This window comes from Oncorhynchus mykiss, chromosome 7 (assembly GCF_013265735.2).
Source record: "Oncorhynchus mykiss isolate Arlee chromosome 7, USDA_OmykA_1.1, whole genome shotgun sequence".
Classification (NCBI taxonomy): Eukaryota; Metazoa; Chordata; class Actinopteri; order Salmoniformes; family Salmonidae; genus Oncorhynchus; species Oncorhynchus mykiss.
Genome location: NC_048571.1, coordinates 56,481,204 through 56,500,753, shown reverse-complemented (window position 1 = coordinate 56,500,753; position 19,550 = coordinate 56,481,204). Strand labels below are relative to the sequence as shown.

The following is a 19,550-nucleotide window of genomic DNA, read 5'->3' as shown; positions in this document are numbered from 1 at the left end:
GTTTTTAAGATGTTCCTAGGTTTTGTTCATGCATGGTTTCCTGAATGTTGTTGTGTGTCAGGCGATCACCCAACCACAACGGCTTAAAGTGGGGTCCTAACTGACTTGAAAATAGGGTGTCTGGTTAGGATAGTATACTGTATCTATCGTTTCTCCTTCTAAAGGATGTGCTTGGTTCATTGTTTGAACCCATCCTACATTAAACTTGATGATTAATTGACTAGTAATTCATATAACCCCTGCTTAACCCTACAATATTTTCTAGGACAAATGTATTGATACTCTTATTTCTCCTGGATTCCAATCTCACAAAGAGAGTCACCCTAAATTCTCTTATTGAGATTATAGAGTGAAATGTAGGTTGTGGTGCTCATACTGATTTGTGTGTCCTCCCCAGCTCCCTCTGTCCAGCAGTCACCTGGACGTGTACACGGGCCCTGGGATGACCGGTCAATCTATCGCCATGACAAGCAATTCCTGCCCTGCCAACCTGGCCATCAAACGAGAGCTGACGGGTAGGACCAATCAAAGCCACGGCAACCAATCAGAGACGAGCTTAGACACAGCAAACAAGCAGCCAGCTCTCAGACATTTACAGCTTTCAGAAACATAGTAACCAATCAGAGACAGACCTGCAGGCCAAATGCTTTCCCCACCTAGTTTCCCAGGTCTGAATCAGATGCTAAGTAATGAATGGAAACCAGCATACCAAAGCTAGAAGGATTAGATAGTTCCAAATACATGGCTACCAGGGGTATATTTTTCTCTAGAATGAGGGGACGATTTAATGCCATTTGTGCTGAGTTTGAATTCAATTCGTAAATTAAGCTAATTAACTAATGATTAGGGGGAAATACTGTATCCATGCATAAACTAAATCTCAATGAATTTGGTTAAAGTGAGCCTCTAACATAACATTCAAACTCTCTATGACCCCAAACTATATACACTCACTATACACACTTTGTGGACAGTGTTAGTTCATTGCTTGTTGTTTTTATCAATGCAGAAACCCGTGCAATGGCCAAAGAGAGACAGAAGAAAGACAACCACAACCTGAGTGAGTTTATCCCCCTCTTTTGTGTGCTCTCTTTCTCTCTCACTTTCACCCTCCCTCGCAAAAACACAATAGGAATGAGTGTGCACTTTTTCAACATCCATCATTTTTACTACCTCGCACTGCTTAAAGTACACCTGCCACTCTGTCTGTCCCTGCCACTCTCTGTCTGTCTGTCTAAAAACACACACACAGTGGTTTATTCAGCTGACACAGCTCAACCCACAGGTAGATGGTTAACCCACAGCTGTCTGCTGCTCTGGCACTAAAGTCTAATTGCCTGTGACACTTTCTCGGTCTCTCTCTTTCTCAGTCTCTCTCTCGCTTTCTTGGACTCTCCCTTTCTTTCTCGGTCTCTCTCGCTCTCTCTCGCGGTGTGTGTCTCGCTCTCTCTCGCGGTGTGTGTCTCGCTCTCTCTCGCGGTGTGTGTCTCGCTCTCTCTCGCGGTGTGTGTCTCGCTCTCTCTCGCGGTGTGTGTCTCGCTCTCTCTCGCGGTGTGTGTCTCGCTCTCTCTCGCGGTGTGTCTCGCTCTCTCTCGCGGTGTGTCTCGCTCTCTCTCGCGGTGTGTGTCTCGCTCTCTCTCGCGGTGTGTGTCTCGCTCTCTCACACCGCGGTGTGTCTCGCTCTCTCACACCGCGGTGTGTCTCGGGCTCTCTCTCGCGGTGTGTGTCTCTGGCTCTCTCTCGCGGTGTGTCTCTGGCTCTCTCTCGCGGTGTGTCTCTGGCTCTCTCTCGCGGTGTGTCTCTGGCTCTCTCTCGCGGTGTGTCTCTGGCTCTCTCTGGCGGTGTGTCTCTGGCTCTCTCTCGCGGTGTGTCTCTGGCTCTCTCGCGGTGTGTCTCTGGTTCTCTCTCGCGGTGTGTGTCTTGCTCTCTCTCGCGGTGTGTGTCTCTGGCTCTCTCTCGCGGTGTGTATCTCTGGCTCTCTCTCGCGGTGTGTCTCTGGCTCTCTCTCGCGGTGTGTGTCTCTCTCTCGCTCTCTCTCGCGGTGTGTGTCTCTCTCTCGCTCTCTCTCGCGGTGTGTGTCTCGCTCTCTCTCGCGGTGTGTGTCTCTGGCTCTCTCTCGCGGTGTGTGTCTCTGGCTCTCACTCGCGGTGTGTCTCTGGCTCTCTCTCGCGGTGTGTCTCTGGCTCTCTCTCGCGGTGTGTCTCTGGCTCTCTCTCGCGGTGTGTCTCTGGCTCTCTCTCGCGGTGTGTGTCTCTGGCTCTCACTCGCGGTGTGTCTCTGGCTCTCACTCGCGGTGTGTCTCTGGCTCTCTCTCGCGGTGTGTCTCTGGCTCTCACTCGCGGTGTGTCTCTGGCTCTCACTCGCGGTGTGTCTCTGGCTCTCACTCGCGGTGTGTCTCTGGCTCTCTCTCGCGGTGTGTCTCTGGCTCTCTCTCGCGGTGTGTCTCTGGCTCTCTCTCGCGGTGTGTCTCTGGCTCTCTCTCGCGGTGTGTGTCTGGCTCTCTCTCGCGGTGTGTCTCTGGCTCTCTCTCGCGGTGTGTCTCTGGCTCTCTCTCGCGGTGTGTCTCTGGCTCTCTCTCGCGGTGTGTCTCTGGCTCTCTCTCGCGGTGTGTCTCTGGCTCTCTCTCGCGGTGTGTCTCTGGCTCTCTCTCGCGGTGTGTCTCTGGCTCTCTCTCGCGGTGTGTCTCTGGCTCTCTCTCGCGGTGTGTGTCTCGCTCTCTCTCGCGGTGTGTGTCTCTGGCTCTCTCTCGCGGCGTCTCTCTCTCGCTCTCTCTCGGCATCTCTCTCTCGCTCTCTCTCTCTCGGCGTCTCTCGCTCTCTCTCGGCGTCTCTCGCTCTCTCGGCGTCTCTCGCTCTCTCGCGGCGTCTCTCTCTCGCTCTCTCGCTCTGTCTCTCGTTCTCTCTCGCTCTGTCTCTCGTTCTCTCTCGCTCTGTCTCTCGTTCTCTCTCGTTCTCTCTCTCATGGTGTCTCTCTCGTTCTCTCTCTCACGGTGTCTCTCGCGCTCTCTCTCACGGTGTCTCTCTCGCTCTCTCTCACGGTGTCTCTCGCTCTCTCTCACGGTGTCTCTCGCTCTCTCTCTCACGGTGTCTCTCGCTCTCTCTCTCTCACGGTGTCTCTCGCTCTCGCTCTCTCTCTCTCACGGTGTCTCTCGCTCTCTCTCTCTCACGGTGTCTCTCGCTCTCTCTCTCTCTCACGGTGTCTCTCGCGCTCTCTCTCTCACACGGTGTCTCTCGCTCACGGTGTCTCTCGCTCACGGTGTCTCTCGCTCACGGTGTCTCTCGCTCACGGTGTCTCTCGCTCACGGTGTCTCTCGCTCACGGTGTCTCTCGCTCACGGTGTCTCTCGCTCACGGTGTCTCTCGCTCACGGTGTCTCTCGCTCACGGTGTCTCTCGCTCACGGTGTCTCTCTCGCTCACGGTCTCTCTCTCGCTCACGGTCTCTCTCTCGCTCACGGTCTCTCTCTTGCTCACGGTCTCTCTCTCTCTCACAGTGTCTCTCGCTCTCTCACGGTGTCTCTCTCTCTCACGGTGTCTCTCGCTCTCTCTCGGTGTCTCTCGCTCTCTCTCGGTGTCTCTCGCTCTCTCTCTCACGGTGTCTCTCGCTCTCTCTCTCACGGTCTCTCTCGCTCTCTCTCTCACGGTGTCTCTCGCTCTCTCTCTCTCACGGTGTCTCTCGCTCTCTCTCTCTCACGGTGTCTCTCGCTCTCTCTCTCACGGTGTCTCTCGCTCTCTCTCTCACGGTGTCTCTCGCTCTCTCTCTCACGGTGTCTCTCGCTCTCTCTCTCACGGTGTCTCTCGCTCTCTCTTTCACGGTGTCTCTCGCTCTCCCTCTCACGGTGTCTCTCGCTCTCCCTCTCACGGTGTCTCTCGCTCTCACGGTGTCTCTCGCTCTCCCTCACGGTGTGTCGCTCTCCCTCCCACGGTGTGTCTCTCTCCTTCCCACGGTGTGTCTCTCTCTCCCTCCCACGGTGTGTCTCGCTCTCCCTCCCACGGTGTGTCTCTCTCTCCCTCCCACGGTGTGTCGCTCTCTCCCTCCCACGGTTTGTCGCTCTCTCTCCCACGGTGTGTCGCTCTCTCTCTCACGGTGTGTCGCTCTCTCTCTCACGGTGTGTCGCTCTCTCTCTCACGGTGTGTCGCTCTCTCTCACACGGTCGGTCTTGCTCTCAATAATAATAATAATAATAGAGATAATAGTATAATACTAATAATAAGTAAGTTACTATGCAGATTTTATTCAGTGTCCCTCAGGCTATGGCAGGCAAATACATATTTGGCTGGAAGAGGAGCCGTGGCTCCTTCTCCCATGAGTATGTTTAGTTTTTCCTCTGGGTTTAATAAGTTAACATTTGTAATAAATGTAGTAATATCTGTGAATAATGAATCTCTTGGTGAGGAATATTTCTCACAGTAACGGAGAAAGTGCATCTCTGTTTCTACCTCCCCTGTCGCACAGTGACCACATACACGCTCCTCTTTGGGTAGCCATGTCTTTACATCTCTGTCTCTACCTCCTCTGTCGCACAGTGACCACATACACGCTCCTCCTAGTGTAGCCATGTTTTTTTATGTCTGCCGGTTTCTATTGCCAATTGGTGGTCACTCAGCCTGTACATGGTAAGGATCTGTCTCTGCTTCGTATCTCTGACAGAGTAGAGATAATCAGCCAATTCATATTCTCTGTTTAGGGTCAGATAGCAGTTTAGTCGGCTTTGGGATTTATTTTTTTCGTTTTTCCAATGTTGTATATATGTCCTTTGATTTTGTTTATTGGAATTCTTTCTTTTGAAGCAGTGCTGGTGTCAGCTTGGTTGGTGAGGTCCAACACCAGCTGACTGAGAGGGCTCGTTTCTGGGCTCAGCTCTTGGGTTTGGTCAGTAGTGTGATGGTGTTTATTAATTAGTGTGTGTAAGGTGTATATAGGGTCAGTAGTGTGATGGTGTTAATTAATTAGTGTGTGTAAGGTGTATATAGGGTCAGTAGTGTGATGGTGTTAATTAATTAGTGTGTGTAAGGTGTATATAGGGTCAGTAGTGAGATGGTGTTTATTAATTAGTGTATGTAAGGTGTATATAGGGTCAGTAGTGTGATGGTGTTTATTAATTAGTGTATGTAAGGTGTATATAGGGTCAGTAGTGTGATGGTGTTTATTAATTAGTGTATGTAAGGTGTATATAGGGTCAGTAGTGAGATGGTGTTTATTAATTAGTGTGTGTAAGGTGTATATATGGTCAGTAGTGTGATGGTTAGGGAGAAAGCCAATTTGACATTTACTTATTACAGTGGTTTTCTTGAAGAAAAGTTTGAATTCTTGAATTCTAAATGCTACAGAAACCCTTTCTCAAGTTACTGTTTACGCAAATTCCCCTGTAATTATTGGGGTCTGATTTGTCTCCACTTTTGTGGTTAGGGGAGATGAGCCCCTGGTTCCAGACATCAGGGAAGTAGCCAGAAGTTAAAACCATGTTGAACTATTTAAGCACAGCATTTTGCAATTCAGGTGTGCTGTTTTTCAGCATTTCATTTCTGATGTTGTCTAGACCACAAGCCTTCTTTGATTTTATAGATTTGAGCTTTTCATTTAGTTCCTGTTGGATTATTGGGTAATCTAATGGATTTTAGTTGTTTTTTGTGACTTCAATTTCTTTAATTTCTAATTAGTTCTGTTGTATCTTTTTGTGGGATGTTTTTGTATAGATTATCAAAATAAGTTTTCCAAACATCCAAACAAGTTTTCCTACATCTTGTATGGCTAATTATTGTGGCTTTGTCGTGCTTAAATTGTTACACATGTCACAGAACTGATTTTGGTCAATTGCGTTTTCAATTGCATCAAGTGTCTTGTTGGTATAATTCAATTTCTTTCAGTGTATGTTTATGCTGTTTCAGAGTATTCATAGCGTAGCTCTGGGTTGTTTTGCTGCTTATGTTTTTCATTTGACATTTGTTTTAGGTGTTTTCTAATTGTTCTACATTCGTTATCAAACCATTTTCAGAAACTTTTTTTTGTTTGTTTCTGATGTTGCATTTCTTTGGTTTTCTCAAATTTTCTTTTGATGCTGCTTTTTGAAATATGCAGATGATGTTTCGAGTAGCTGAATTGACACCTTTATTGTTTTGGTATTGAGGACCTGTATAGAGTTCATCATTTCATTTGAGTTCAATGTTTCAATGAATCTCTCTGCACTGTTTTGACCCCATCTGTACGGTTGGTTTATGTTGTAGAGTTTATTGGGCTGTTTTGACCCCACCTGTACAGTTGGTTTATGTTGTAGAGGTTATTGGGCTGTTTTGACCCCACGTGTACAGTTGGTTTATGTTGTAGAGTTTATTGGGCTGTTTTGACCCCATCTGTACAGTTGGGTTATGTTGTAGAGTTTATTGGGCTGTTTTGACCCCATCTGTACAGTTGGTTTATGTTGTAGAGGTTATTGGGCTGTTTTGACCCCACCTGTACAGTTGGTTTATGTTGTAGAGTTTATTGGGCTGTTTTGACCCCACGTGTACAGTTGGTTTATGTTGTAGAGTTTATTGGGCTGTTTTGACCCCATCTGTACAGTTGGTTTATGTTGTAGAGTTTATTGGGCTGTTTTGACCCCATCTGTACAGTTGGTTTATGTTGTAGAGTTTATTAGGCTGTTTTTTTAAATGAATATTGCCGGTTAATTTCTTCAGAAACACGTTGATCTGACAATGGTGTCCGTGGTCTGACAGTGAATGCACTAATGGAGGAGGGGTCAATGTCAGTGATGGCATAATCGACTACACTTGTCCCAAGAGCTGAGCAGTAAGTAAACTGACCTAAAGAGTCCCATCTGATTCTAGCATTAAGCATGTACAGGCCTAAGGCTCGACAGAGATGTACTAACTCCGTCCCATTTTTGTTCAGTATTTGGTCAGGACTGTTTCTATTATTTATAATAGGGTTACTGTACAAGGAGGGGTGTCCAAATATGTGATGGTTACCTCCCTCATCAGTGTAGTCAGGCTCAAAACCTGTTCTTGCATTGAAATCTCCACAAAGATGCACTTTACTGAAATGTTGTTTTAAGGACATTACATCAAAGTTGGATCAGCCTGTAGTGTGGTTTTCCACTTTGGAGTGTGACTCCAAATCCAGACCTCCATGGGTTGATAAATTTGATTTCCATTGATAATTTTTGTGTGATTTTGTTGTCAGCACATTCAACTATGTAAAGAAAAAAGTATTTAATAAGAATATTTCATTCATTCAGATCTAGGATGTGTTATTTTAGTGTTCCCTTTATTTTTTTGAGCAGTGTATTTTTAAACCTGCATATTTTGCACACAAATAATCCAGGTTAGCAGGCAATATTAACTAGGTGAAATTGTGTCACTTCTCTTGCGTTCATTGCACGCAGTCTCAGTGTATATGCAACAGTTTGGGTCGCCTAATCTGCCAGACTTTTACGTAATTATGACATAACATTGAAGGTTTTGCAATGTAACAGGAATATTTAGATTTATGGATGCCACCCATTAGATAAAATACGGAACGGTTCCGTATTTCACTGTAATAATAAACGTCTTGTTTTCGAGATGATAGTTTCCGGATTTGACCATAATAATGACCCAAGGCTCGTATTTCTGTGTGTTATGTTATAATTAAGTCTATGATTTGATAGAGCAGTCTGACTGAGTGGTGGTAGGCACCAGCAGGCTTGTAAACATTCATTCAAACTTTCGTTCATTTTGCCAGCAGCTCGTCGCTGTGCTTCAAGCATTGAGCTGTTTATGACTTCAAGCCTATCAACTCCCGAGAGTAGGCTGGTGTAATCGATGTGAAATGGCTAGCTAGTTAGCGGGGTGCGTGCTAATAGCGTTTCAAACGTCACTCGCTCTGAGACTTGGAGTGGTTGTTCCCCTTGCTCTGCAAGGGCCGCGGAGCGATGGGTAACGCTGCTTCGAGGGTGGCTGTTGTCGATGTGTTCCTGGTTCGAGCCCAGGTAGGGGCGAGGAGAGGGACGGAAGCTATACTGTTACACTGGCAATACTATAGTGCCTATAAGAACATCCAATAGTCAAAGGTATATGAAATACAAATCGTATAGAGAGTTGTTGAATTCTGCCCTGCATGCATTGTTTGTAGTTTTCCTCTGGGCATGTAGGAGAATCTTACAGAACTCTGCATGCAGGGTTTCAATGGGGTGTTTGTCCCATTTGACAAAATCTTGTTTTGCAAGTGGACCCCACACCTCGCTGCCATGAAGTGCAATTGGTTCAATGACACATTCAATTAGTTTTAGCCAAATTTTAATAGATATTTTAATGTGTTTTTTAATGGTGTAGAATGCCCTGCATGCTTTCTCTCTCAGTACATTCACTGCCTCATTAAGGTGTCCAGTTGAGCTTATTTTTAAACCTAAGTAATTGTAGTGTGGGCAGTACTCTATATATATTGTACAAATTGAGAACGTTGGTCTAATTCCCTGAGATCTGGATCTTCTCTGGAAAAATCATTATTTTAGTATTTTTGGGGTTTACTGCCAGGGCCCAGGCAGTACTGCTCTAGCAGGTCCAGGCTCTGCTGTAGGCCATGTGCTGTGGGTGACAGCAGGCATAGGTCATCTGCAAAGAGTAGGCATTTAACCTCTGAATTGTGGAGACTAACACCAGGGGCTGAGGATTTTTCTAGAATAGTGACCAATTATGTAAATATTGAAGAGTGCAGGGCTCAGATTGCAACCCTGGCAAAGGCCCCGCCCCTGGTTAAAGAATTCTGTTATTTTCTTGCCAATTTTAATGCTGCACGTATTGCCAGTATACATTGATTTAAATATGTCATATGTTTTACCCCCTACATCACTTTCAATAACTTTGTAGAGCAGTCCTGTATGCCAAATAGAATCAAATGCTTTTTGTAAGTCGATAAAGCAAGCGAATGTTTTAGTATTATTTTGGTAGACATGTTTATCTATCAGGGTGTGTAAGGTGTAAATATGATCAGTTGTGCAATGTTTTGGTATAAATCCAATTTGGCTTTTACTCAAGACATTGTGCTTATTAAGGAAGTTTAGAACTCTAACATTTATAATACTACAGAAAACCTTCCCCAGGTTACTGTTCACACAAATGCCTCTGTAATTGTTAGGGTCCTTGATTCCAGATGTCAGGGAAATAACTAGAGGTCGACCAATTAATCGGAATGGCCGATTTAATTAGGGCCGGTTTCAAGTTTTCATAACAATCGGAAATCGATATTTTTGGGCGCCGATTTCCTATTATTATTATTTTATTTTTTTATTATATACCTTTTATTTAACTAGGCAAGTCAGTTATGAACACATTCTTATTTTCAATGACTAAATAGGAACTGTGGGTTAACTGCCTTGTTCAGGGGCAGAACGACAGATTTTCACCTTGTCAGCTTAGGGGTTCCAATCTTGCAACCGCACAGTTAACTAGTCCAACGCTCTAACCATTGCACTCCACGAGTAGCCTGCCTGTTACGCGAATGCAGTAGAAGCCAAGGTAAATTGCTAGCTAGCATTAAACTTATCTTATAAAAAACAATCAATCATAATCACTAGTTATAACTACTAATCCAGTTTAGCAGGCAATATTAACCAGGTGAAATTGTGTCATTTCTCTTTCTTTCATTTCACGCAGAGTCCGGGTATATGCAACAGTTTGGGCTGCCTGGCTCATTGCAGACTAATTTGCCAGAATTTTACGTAATTATGACATACATTGAAGGTTGTGAAATGTAACAAGAATATTTAGACTTAGGGATGCCACCCTTTAGATAAAATACCGAACGGTTCCGTATTTCACTGAAATAATAAACGTTTTGTTTTCGAAATTATAGTTTCCGGATTCGATCATATTAATGACCAAAGGCTCGTATTTCTGTGTGTTATGTTATTATTAAGTCTGATTTGATAGAGCAGTCTGACTGAGCAGCAGCAGGCCCGTAATCATTCATTCAAACAGCACTTTCGTGCGTTTTGCCAGCAGCTCTTCGCAAGCACAGCGCTGTTTATGACTTCAAGTCTATCAGCCTAATGGCTGGTGTAACCAATATGAAATGGCTAGCTAGTTAGCTGGGTGTGCGCTAATACTGTTTCAAACGTCACTCGCTTTTAGATTTGGAGTAGTTATTCCCCTTGTGCTGCAAGGGCCGCGGCTTTTGTGGAGCGATGGCTAACGATGCTTCGAGTGTGGCTGTTGTCGATGTGTTCCTGGTTCGAGCCCAGGTAGAGGCGAGGAGGGGGACGGAAGCTATACTGTTACACTGGCAATACTATAGTGCCTATAAGAACATCCAATAGTCAAAGGTAAATGAAATACAAATCGTATAGAGAGAAATAGTCCTATAATTCCTATATTAACTACAACCTAAAACCTCTTATCTTGGAATATTAAAGTCTCATGTTAAAAGGAACCACCAACTTTCATATGTTCTCATGTTCTGAGCAAGGAACTTAAACTGCGCTTTTACTTTCTTCTCTAACACTTTGTTTTTGCATTATTTAAACCAAATTGAACATGTTTAATTATTTATTTGAGGCTAAATTGATTTTATTGATGTTTTATATTAAGTTAAAATAAGTGTTAATTCAGTATTGTTGTAATTGTCATTATTACAAATTTAAAAATGTAAAAATCGATTAATCGGTATCGGCTTTTTTGGCCCTCCAATAATCGGTATCGGCGTTTAAAAATCATAATCGGTCGACCTTTAGAAATAACCTACACTCAGGATAAAATTAAACAGTTTTAATATAGCCAATTGAAATTCTGCACTGAGTTTGAGCATCTCATTTAGGATGCCATTAGGTCTGCATGCTTTAAAAAATATATATAATTTGAGGACCTGAAGTTTCTTAGAGTTCCTGGTCAGTAATTGGGGAGTCCAATGGATTTTGATTGTCCTTTACAGCTTTTTCTAATCCATTCAACTTCTCATGAATTTGGCGTTTTTCTGCGTTTGTGCCAGAAGTTGTTTGTGTTTATGGACTCCTCAATTAGTGTCAGCTGCTTGCTGTTGCACTGTGCTTTTTTTGGTTCTGAGTGTATGTTTATAAGTCTCACAGTAATAAAGGTGTAATTCACCATTATTTGGGTCTCTGTGCTTTTGGTTGGATAGTGTTCTAAGTTTTTTCCTTATAATTTTACAATCTGCATCAAACCAGTTGTCATCTGTGATCTTTTTTGGTTTGTTTTTTATCAATTTCAATTGTGCTTCTTTTGCCGTTTGCCTGAATATGTAGTTGATGTTTTGTACTGCCAGATTGATGCCTTCTTCACTGTGAGTGAATGTGGTATCCAGAAAGTTATCTAAGAGTGTCTGGATATTTTGGTTACAGGTTGCTTTCTGGTATTCTTCTGTGCTGTTTTGGGCCCATCTGTATGAATTTCTGATGTTGTACAGCTTACTGGGCTGTGAATGTGTGGTTGTTTTCATGTCTGTTCTTTTGAGGAACGAAGTCATTTGGCTGTGATCAGACAGATGTGTTAGTGGCTTGACAGTGAATGAACTGAGAGAGAAAGGGTCAATGTCTGTAATCATATAGTCTACTGTGCTGTGGCCAAGAGGTGAGCAGTAGGTAAATCTCCCCAAAGACTCCCCTGTAACCTACCATTAACAAAGTACAGACTTGTTTCTATGGGGGAGATGAAGATGAAGACTCCTCTGAGTAATATGGGGATTCTGAGGGGGAATATACAGTTGAAGTCAGAAGTTTACATACACGTTAGCCAAATGCATTTAAACTCAGTTTTTCACAATTCCTAACATTTAATCCTAGTATAAATTCCATGTTTTAGGTCGGTTAGGATCACCACTTTATTTTAAGAATGTTAAATGTCAGAATAATAGTAGAGAGATTTATTTCAGCTATTTCATCACATTCCCAGTGGGTCAGAAGTTTACATACAATCAATTAGTATTTGGTAGCATTGCCTTTAAATTGTTTAACTTACGGTAGGTCAAACCTTTCGGGTAGCCTTCCACAAGTTTCCCACATAGGTTGTGTGAATTGTAGCTCATTTCTCCTGACAGAGCAGATGTAACTGAGTCAGGTTTGAAGGCCTCCTTGCTTGCACACACTTTTTCAATTCAATTCTATCTCGGTCTCTGTCTCTCTCTCGGTCTCTGTCTCGGTCTCTGTCTCTGTCTCTCTCTCGGTCTCTGTCTCTGTCTCTCTCTTGGTCTCTGTCTCTCTCTCTCTCGGTCTCTGTCTCTCTCTCTCTCGGTCTCTGTCTCTCGCTCGGTCGGTCTCTGACTCTCTCTCGGTCTCTGTCTCGGTCTCTGTCTCTCTCTCGGTCTCTGTCTCTGTCTCTCTCTCGGTCTCTGTCTCTGTCTCTCTCGGTCTCTGTCTCTGTCTCTCTCGGTCTCTGTCTCTGTCTCTCTCTCGGTCTCTGTCTCTCTCTCGGTCTCTGTCTCTCTCTCGGTCTCTGTCTCTCTCTCGGTCTCTGTCTCGGTCTCTGTCTCTCTCTCGGTCTCTGTCTCTGTCTCTCTCTTGGTCTCTGTCTCTGTCTCTCTCTCGGTCTCTGTCTCTCGCTCGGTCGGTCGGTCTCTGACTCTCTCTCGGACTCTGTCTCGGTCTCTGTCTCTCTCTCGGTCTCTGTCTCTGTCTCTGTCTCTGTCTCTCTCGGTCTCTGTCTCTGTCTCTCTCTCGGTCTCTGTCTCTCTCTCGGTCTCTGTCTCTCTCTCGGTCTCTGTCTCTCTCTCGGTCTCTGTCTCTCTCTCGGTCTCTGTCTCTCTCTCGGTCTCTGTCTCTCTCTCGGTCTCTGTCTCTCTCTCGGTCTCTGTCTCTCTCTCGGTCTCTGTCTCTCTCTCGGTCTCTGTCTCTCTCTCGGTCTCTGTCTCTCTCTCGGTCTCTGTCTCTCTCTCGGTCTCTGTCTCTCTCTCGGTCTCTGTTTCGGTCTCTGTCTCTGTCTCTGTCTCGGTCTCTGTCTCTGTCTCGGTCTCTGTCTCGGTCTCGGTCTCTGTCTCGGTCTCTGTCTCTGTCTCGGTCTCGGTCTCTGTCTCGGTCTCTGTCTCTCTCTCGGTCTCTGTCTCTCGGTCTCTGTCTCTGTCTCTCTCTCGGTCTCTGTCTCTGTCTCTCTCGGTCTCTGTCTCTGTCTCTCTCGGTCTCTGTCTCGGTCTCTGTCTCTGTCTCGGTCTCGGTCTCTCTCGGTCTCTGTCTCTGTCTCTGTCTCTCTCGGTCTCTGTCTCTGTCTCCGTCTCCGTCTCCGTCTCCGTCTCTGTCTCTGTCTCTGTCTCCGTCTCCGTCTCTCTCTCGGTCTCTGTCTCTCTCTCGGTCTCTGTCTCTCGGTCTCTGTCTCTGTCTCTCTCTCGGTCTCTGTCTCTGTCTCTCTCTCGGTCTCTGTCTCTGTCTCTCTCGGTCTCTGTCTCTGTCTCTCTCGGTCTCTGTCTCCGTCTCCGTCTCCGTCTCCGTCTCTGTCTCTGTCTCCGTCTCCGTCTCCGTCTCTCTCTCGGTCTCGGTCTCTCTCTCGGTCTCTGTCTCTCTCTCTGTCTCTGTCTCTCTCGGGCGGTCTCTGTCTGTCTCTCTCGGTCGGTCTCTGTCTGTCTCTCTCGGTCGGTCTCTGTCTGTCTCTCTCGGTCGGTCTCTGTCTGTCTCTCTCGGTCGGTCTCTGTCTGTCTCTCTCGGTCGGTCTCTGTCTGTCTCTCTCTCGTTCTCGTTCTCTCTCACGGTCTCTCTCTCTCTCGGTGTGTGTCTCTCTCGGTCTCTGTCTCTCTCTCTCTCTCTGTCTCTCTCGGTCTCTCTCTCTCTCGGTCTCTCTCTCTCTCTGCCTCTGTCTCTCTCTCGGTCTCTGTCTCTCTCTCGGTCTCTGTCTCTCTCTCGGTCTCTGTCTGTCTCTCTCTTGGTCTCTCTCGGTCTCTGTCTGTCTCTCTCTCGTTCTCGTTCTCTCTCACGGTCTCTCTCTCTCGGGTCCTTTATATTTACATTGAAAGGGAATCGTCCGTGTTCCGCTCTGCATGCATTATTTGGTACTTTTCTTTTGGATATTTAGGATAATGGATATTTAGTGCAATGCTTGTACTTGTAATTACAGGTTTCACTCCAAACCTCGCTTCCATATAGTGCAATTGGTCAAATTGCACTATTGAATATTTTGCACCAGATTTGGATATGAATATTTGTTTATTTTTATTCAGTTAAATACATTGCAGGCTTTTTCTTTAGCGCATTCACTTCCAGAAAAAATCCCCCAGAGGCAAAGATTTTTTGTCACAGGTAGTTGCACCATTGGGTATGTTCAACCATGGTATTTCCTAATTTGAAGGATTGTCTGATCCTCTGATTCCTGGCCTTTTTCTGGAAAATCACATTTTTTGAAAGTTGATATTGATTGCCCAGTTGATGCTGTATTCCCCAAAAATGTTAAGTTGTTCCTGTAGACCTTTCTCTATTGGTGACAGTAGGACAGGGTCATCTACCTAGAGCTGGAATCTGACTTCCTCATCTGTCTCTCTCTCTGTATCTGTCTGTCTCTCTCTGTATCTGTCTGTCTCTAACCTCCAAGCTGACAACCACTCATCTACACTGTCTTTAGTGTAGTCAGCAATAACAGCCAGAGTGTATAGTCACGTCAGTGTGTGTGTGTGCCTTTGTGTTCATGTTATTGAGTTATTGAAGGTGGACTGCCTCACATGAAATTCCAAATGCCATTGTTGTAACACGTTTTCCCATGTTCTCTTCACCTCCTTTCATCGTTCCCTCTTTTCCTGTGGTTTAGTTGAGAGGAGGAGGAGGTTCAACATCAACGACCGCATTAAAGAGCTGGGCGGCATGATCCCCAAAACCAACGACCTGTAAGTCACCTCACTTCACCGTCTTAATATTTGTTGTTCTATGTCTGAGACATGTAGACTTTTTGTATATGTTTTAGCAGAAGATGTATTCTTATGTGTCCTGCTTCTTGTTTGGCCAACTGAACTATACTCATGAGAAAGAAATGTGATCCTTCTAACCGTATGAGCAAAAGATGTTGAAAAGATATATTTTTGGTTGTGAAGACATTGAAAAGACATATTTTTGGTTGCGAAGACATTGAAAAGACATATTTTTGGTTGCGAAGACATTGAAAAGACGTATTTTCAACATCTAGTGCTCACTGGGAAAGGTGTTCTTCTGTAATGTTCTATAGGGACGTGCGCTGGAATAAGGGCACTATTCTGAGGGCATCCGTAGAGTACATCAAGCGTATGCAGAAGGACATGCAGAGGACCAGAGAGGTAGAGAACAACTTCAAGAGGATGGAGATGGCCAACAAACAGCTGTGGCTGCGCATCGAGGTAACACACACACATTCATTCATGCAACACACTCGGTCACACGCATACAACCATTGAGGTAAAGAGCATGTACAGTATGAGCTCTAGAATGCTGTGCCATGCAGTCATCTGTATTTAATCATCTCTCCCTCTCTTTACCCTCTCTTCTTCCTCCTCTCTGTGTTTGTAGGAGTTGGAGATGCAGGCTCGTCTGCACGGCCTCCCCAGCTCCTCTCCATCTGGGATGGGTTCTGGGGACCTGATGGGTTCCTACATTAAACAGGAAACCAGCCCTGAGGAGAAGCTCCAGCAGCAGCAGCAGGCCCAGCACCAAGCTCTTTCCCAGGGCCAACAACACCTCCACCACCCCCAGTCCCACCACATTCAGCCCCAGCAGGGCCAGCCCAGACAGCTGCCTCCTCTCCCCCCTCACCTCCAGCCCCAACTTCCCCTCCAGTACCCAGCTGTGGGCAGCTCTCAGCCCTTTGACTTTGCCCAGTCGCTGGACTTGTGTGACGGGGTTCCTGGCTACCCGGAGGGCTTGTCAGGGCTAGGGGAGCTTGGCCTCCTTGGTACCCAGGGAAGGAGAGGCGACCTGGGCTTCCTGATGATGGACGAGCCCCTGTCTCCTCTAGGTGGAGACCCTCTGCTCTCTGCCATGTCCCCTGAGGCCTCGGTTGACTCCAGCCGCAGATCCAGCTTCAGCATAGAGGACACAGATATACTGTAGAGGGAGTTTACACACACACAGACACACACACACACACACACACACAGACACAGGCACATATGGTACGTACAGAACACCCAATGGACATGCACCCCGAGAGCACAGATATACTGTGATATATGCTTTTGCTCTGTTCCTCAACCCTGCTACATATGCACTCCAGACGCCCTCACATACACTGTAAGCACTCGCGTAGACACTGTACACACACTGAGACATACTTAAACACACACACTCAAAATTCTCATGGATGCACACCCTTAACACTCACATTCAACAGCAATATGAGAAACCAAACCCATGTTTCGGATTGCAATAGTTGTTCCCTACCACTGTAAATATCAGAGCACCTCTAAATGATACACAATCTAGTACACACACAAATACACAACGAGCACAGACCGCTTCTTGTTCACTCTAACGCAGAAGGGCCCCTGTTATTTGAAGGGAAATATGTGAGGGACTGCCAACGGTTTAACACACACACACACACACACACACACACACACCGTTCTTCTGTAAAACACACTGCCATGACCTCTATGGTACTGCCATCTCCTGTGTGATCTATGACCTTTAGCCTTTAGGGTACTGCCAAGTCTACTCCATGACCTCTGACCCCTGTGTGAATGTTGAGGAGAGATGGATTGGCCCTGCATTGTGAGATAGTGTAGCGATTGAAGAGGTTATGTCGCTCCACAGTGTAAGTAATTCCACGTAGCGACTCAGGATCTTCTGTAGCCCAGTCCTTAACCTGCCAACGTGCCTTGTGTTAGCCACCTGAAGCCCCACTCTATCTGGGTGGAGAGTGAAGGAGTGGGTTGTGTTTTAGTATATTGTAGTGCAGGGTTCCCCAACTGGCGGCCTGTGCTACATACATACCCCGCAAGTTTTCCGAGACACTTTTTTTTTTTAAATGATTGTTTACATAAAAGACTGTTAAATGCCAGAAAATCAGCTCCAAGTAATTTTAGGGGTAGTAAAATAAAAGTATTCCCAAGCGTAATAGATGTGATCGTATACAAATGTAAGAAAGGTTTGAAATTATGTTTTGATATCTGTTTGGGCTTCTTGCAGTCAATTAGCAGTCTACAAATTCTTTGTAATTATGTTCTGGCCCCCTGACCATCCACTCAATAAATAATTGGCCCGCAGCTGAATCTAGTTGATGATCCCTGTTGTAGTTTGTAGTTAGGAGATAGAGGAGCAGTCAAATAGATTGGTCTGTAGTGTCGTATTCCACACTGTAAAAACACAGCACCAGCCTAACACACACACGCACACAAAGCAGTGTGCCATTAGGCTGTGTTCAAATCAACACTTTGAGCGAGACTTCAGTACCTCACCCGGTTTGTGCTTGTAGAACTGCCAGCTTTGGGTCAGCCAGATAAAACTACACACACTCACCAGGTACAAACCAAACCAACCCTGTAGAAGCCAAACTACGGCTGTACAATACATGAATAAACTAACGGGTAACAAATGAGTTTGGATGAGGGACTAGGGGTAACACTTTGATTTGATATGGCTTATGATCAGTAAAGAAAAACAGGAAGAAACATGATGATTTAAAAGGTATTTGTTTGTATTCTTGTTTATAGTTGTTTTTTATCTCCCAAAGCACTGGAACCTATATTTTATTGACTTTGTACATGAAATAATTTATGAAATGAGTTTTATTTCATATGTTTTATGCCACTAAGCCACTTAAATGTATTTGTCCTTTTTTATTTGATTTTATTCCAAAAGTACCTTTTTCCTCTAACAGCCATCTAAATATGAAAGTATTTAAGCCTCTAGTGTGAAAGTGTACGACCAGTGGGGAGACATATTCTATACTTTTCTTTGTGTGAAGAACTGTTCAAATTTCACCTGAGAACAACATGTACAATTATATTATGCCATTTGTATATTGATTGGAATTGGTTTCTCTTTTTTAACCTATAGAAATTGGAACCAGAGACTGAGAGGTGATTTATTTGATTTTATTCTGTTTTAATTGTGCTTTTTGTGAATGTGAAGATGGCCTGTAGTACTGGTCCCCAGCCAAACCCAAATACCACAAGAGAAGGGTATTTTCCTTCATGGTCTTTAATTTCCATGGAGATAACTACCTTCTAATGGTACTCAGAAATACCATCGAGGAGATCCGTTGGCATAACCTTGAACAGACCCGACTTTCTCTCTCTCTGTCTGCCAGAGTTTGCCTTCATCCTAATCAATTGTTTTATTTTTGTTTTTATTGTCCAGCCGACACGCCAAAGAGCTTGTCTGCAGATAATGTGGTGTGTTGTCCCCTCTTTGACTGTCCCCCTCCCCCATGTCACTGTATGGGACTGAAACTGGCTGACTGGGCAGGGGAAACTGGCATTCTGGTTTTGCTTTGGATATAAAATGTTTTACCAAAATCTGAGTGTTTTTTTGTGTTTGTGAGATGATTTTATTTGAGTTATTTAAATAGGGAAATCCCATTGACACCAAAAGCCTTATTTACAAGGGTTCCCTGCATGTACACAATTATCCAAATTCTCAATATTTACAATTGCAAAGCAATACAAATATACAATATTTACAACCCAATTTTAGAAAACTAACTTACAAAACACTAACACATTCCTTAGTAAAAAGTGTAATCCATCCACTGGACACCTGCAAAGCAAAAAGGTGATTTGTAATTCTGAAAGAGCCTTGTCAACAGAAGTGGCAGAAGAATACAAAACATTATCATCCACATAAAATGGAGGATTCAAATTTCTTACAGACAAACCAATATTGTTTATATAGCTAGTAAAAAATACTGGGCCTGAAATCAACCCTTGGGGGCACCTTTTAGTAATACCAAGGAAACCTTAACACCATCCGAAGAGACACATTGTGTCCTGATGCATGCAGATGAAGAGTGCTATGAGGATGTGTGCATGTATCAGTGCCTCAAGAAAGCTTAATCATACTGTCATTGTATTTGTCACATGCTTCCAACTGTAGACCAACTGAAATGCTTACTTACAGGCCCTTCCCAACCATGCAGAGAGAAAAAAAGGAATAAATGCACAATTCATAACGGTAACTTGGCTATATAAACGGGATACCAGTACTGAGTCGATGTGCAGGTACGAGGTAATTGAAATAGCCAAATCCACTAATTTGAAGGAGTGTCCACATACCTTTTGTATATATAGTGTATGTACATATAGGTAGGGGTAAAGTGACTAGGCAATAGGAGAGAATAATAAACCATAGCAGCAGTGTATGTCATGAGTCAAAAGAGATAGTCTGGGACGCTATTTGGTTAACTCTTTAGCATATTACGGCTTCAGGGTAGACGCTGTTCAGGATCCTGTTGGTTCTACACTTGGTGCATCATTACCGCTGGCTGTTCAGTAGCAGAGAGAACATATGACTTTGGTGGCTGGAGTCTTTGACCATTTTTGGGTTCTTCCTCTGACACCGCCTGGTATAGAGGTCCTGGATGGCAGGGAGCTTGGCCCCATGTACTGGGCCGTACACACTACCGTCTGGCGCCTTGTGGACGGATGCCAAGAAGTTGCCATACCAAGCAGGGATACAGCCAGTCAAG

General features: G+C 44.8%; 1 protein-coding gene across 5 annotated transcripts in view; it reads left to right on the top strand.

Annotated features, from left to right (window-relative positions):
• The window catches only part of tfeb (transcription factor EB), a 110,639-nt gene extending 92,258 nt beyond the window's left edge, over positions 1–18,381 (top strand). For all 5 annotated transcript variants that reach the window (XM_036983571.1, XM_036983572.1, XM_036983569.1 and 2 more), the window contains 5 exons: positions 398–515; positions 1,010–1,060; positions 14,706–14,781; positions 15,117–15,264; positions 15,434–18,381. In XM_036983571.1, coding sequence (XP_036839466.1) covers positions 398–515; positions 1,010–1,060; positions 14,706–14,781; positions 15,117–15,264; positions 15,434–15,973 — 933 coding nt within the window. In that variant the 3' untranslated portion in view covers positions 15,974–18,381. The remainder of the gene's footprint in view (positions 1–397; positions 516–1,009; positions 1,061–14,705; positions 14,782–15,116; positions 15,265–15,433) is intronic.
• The last annotated feature ends 1,169 nt before the right edge of the window (positions 18,382–19,550 follow it).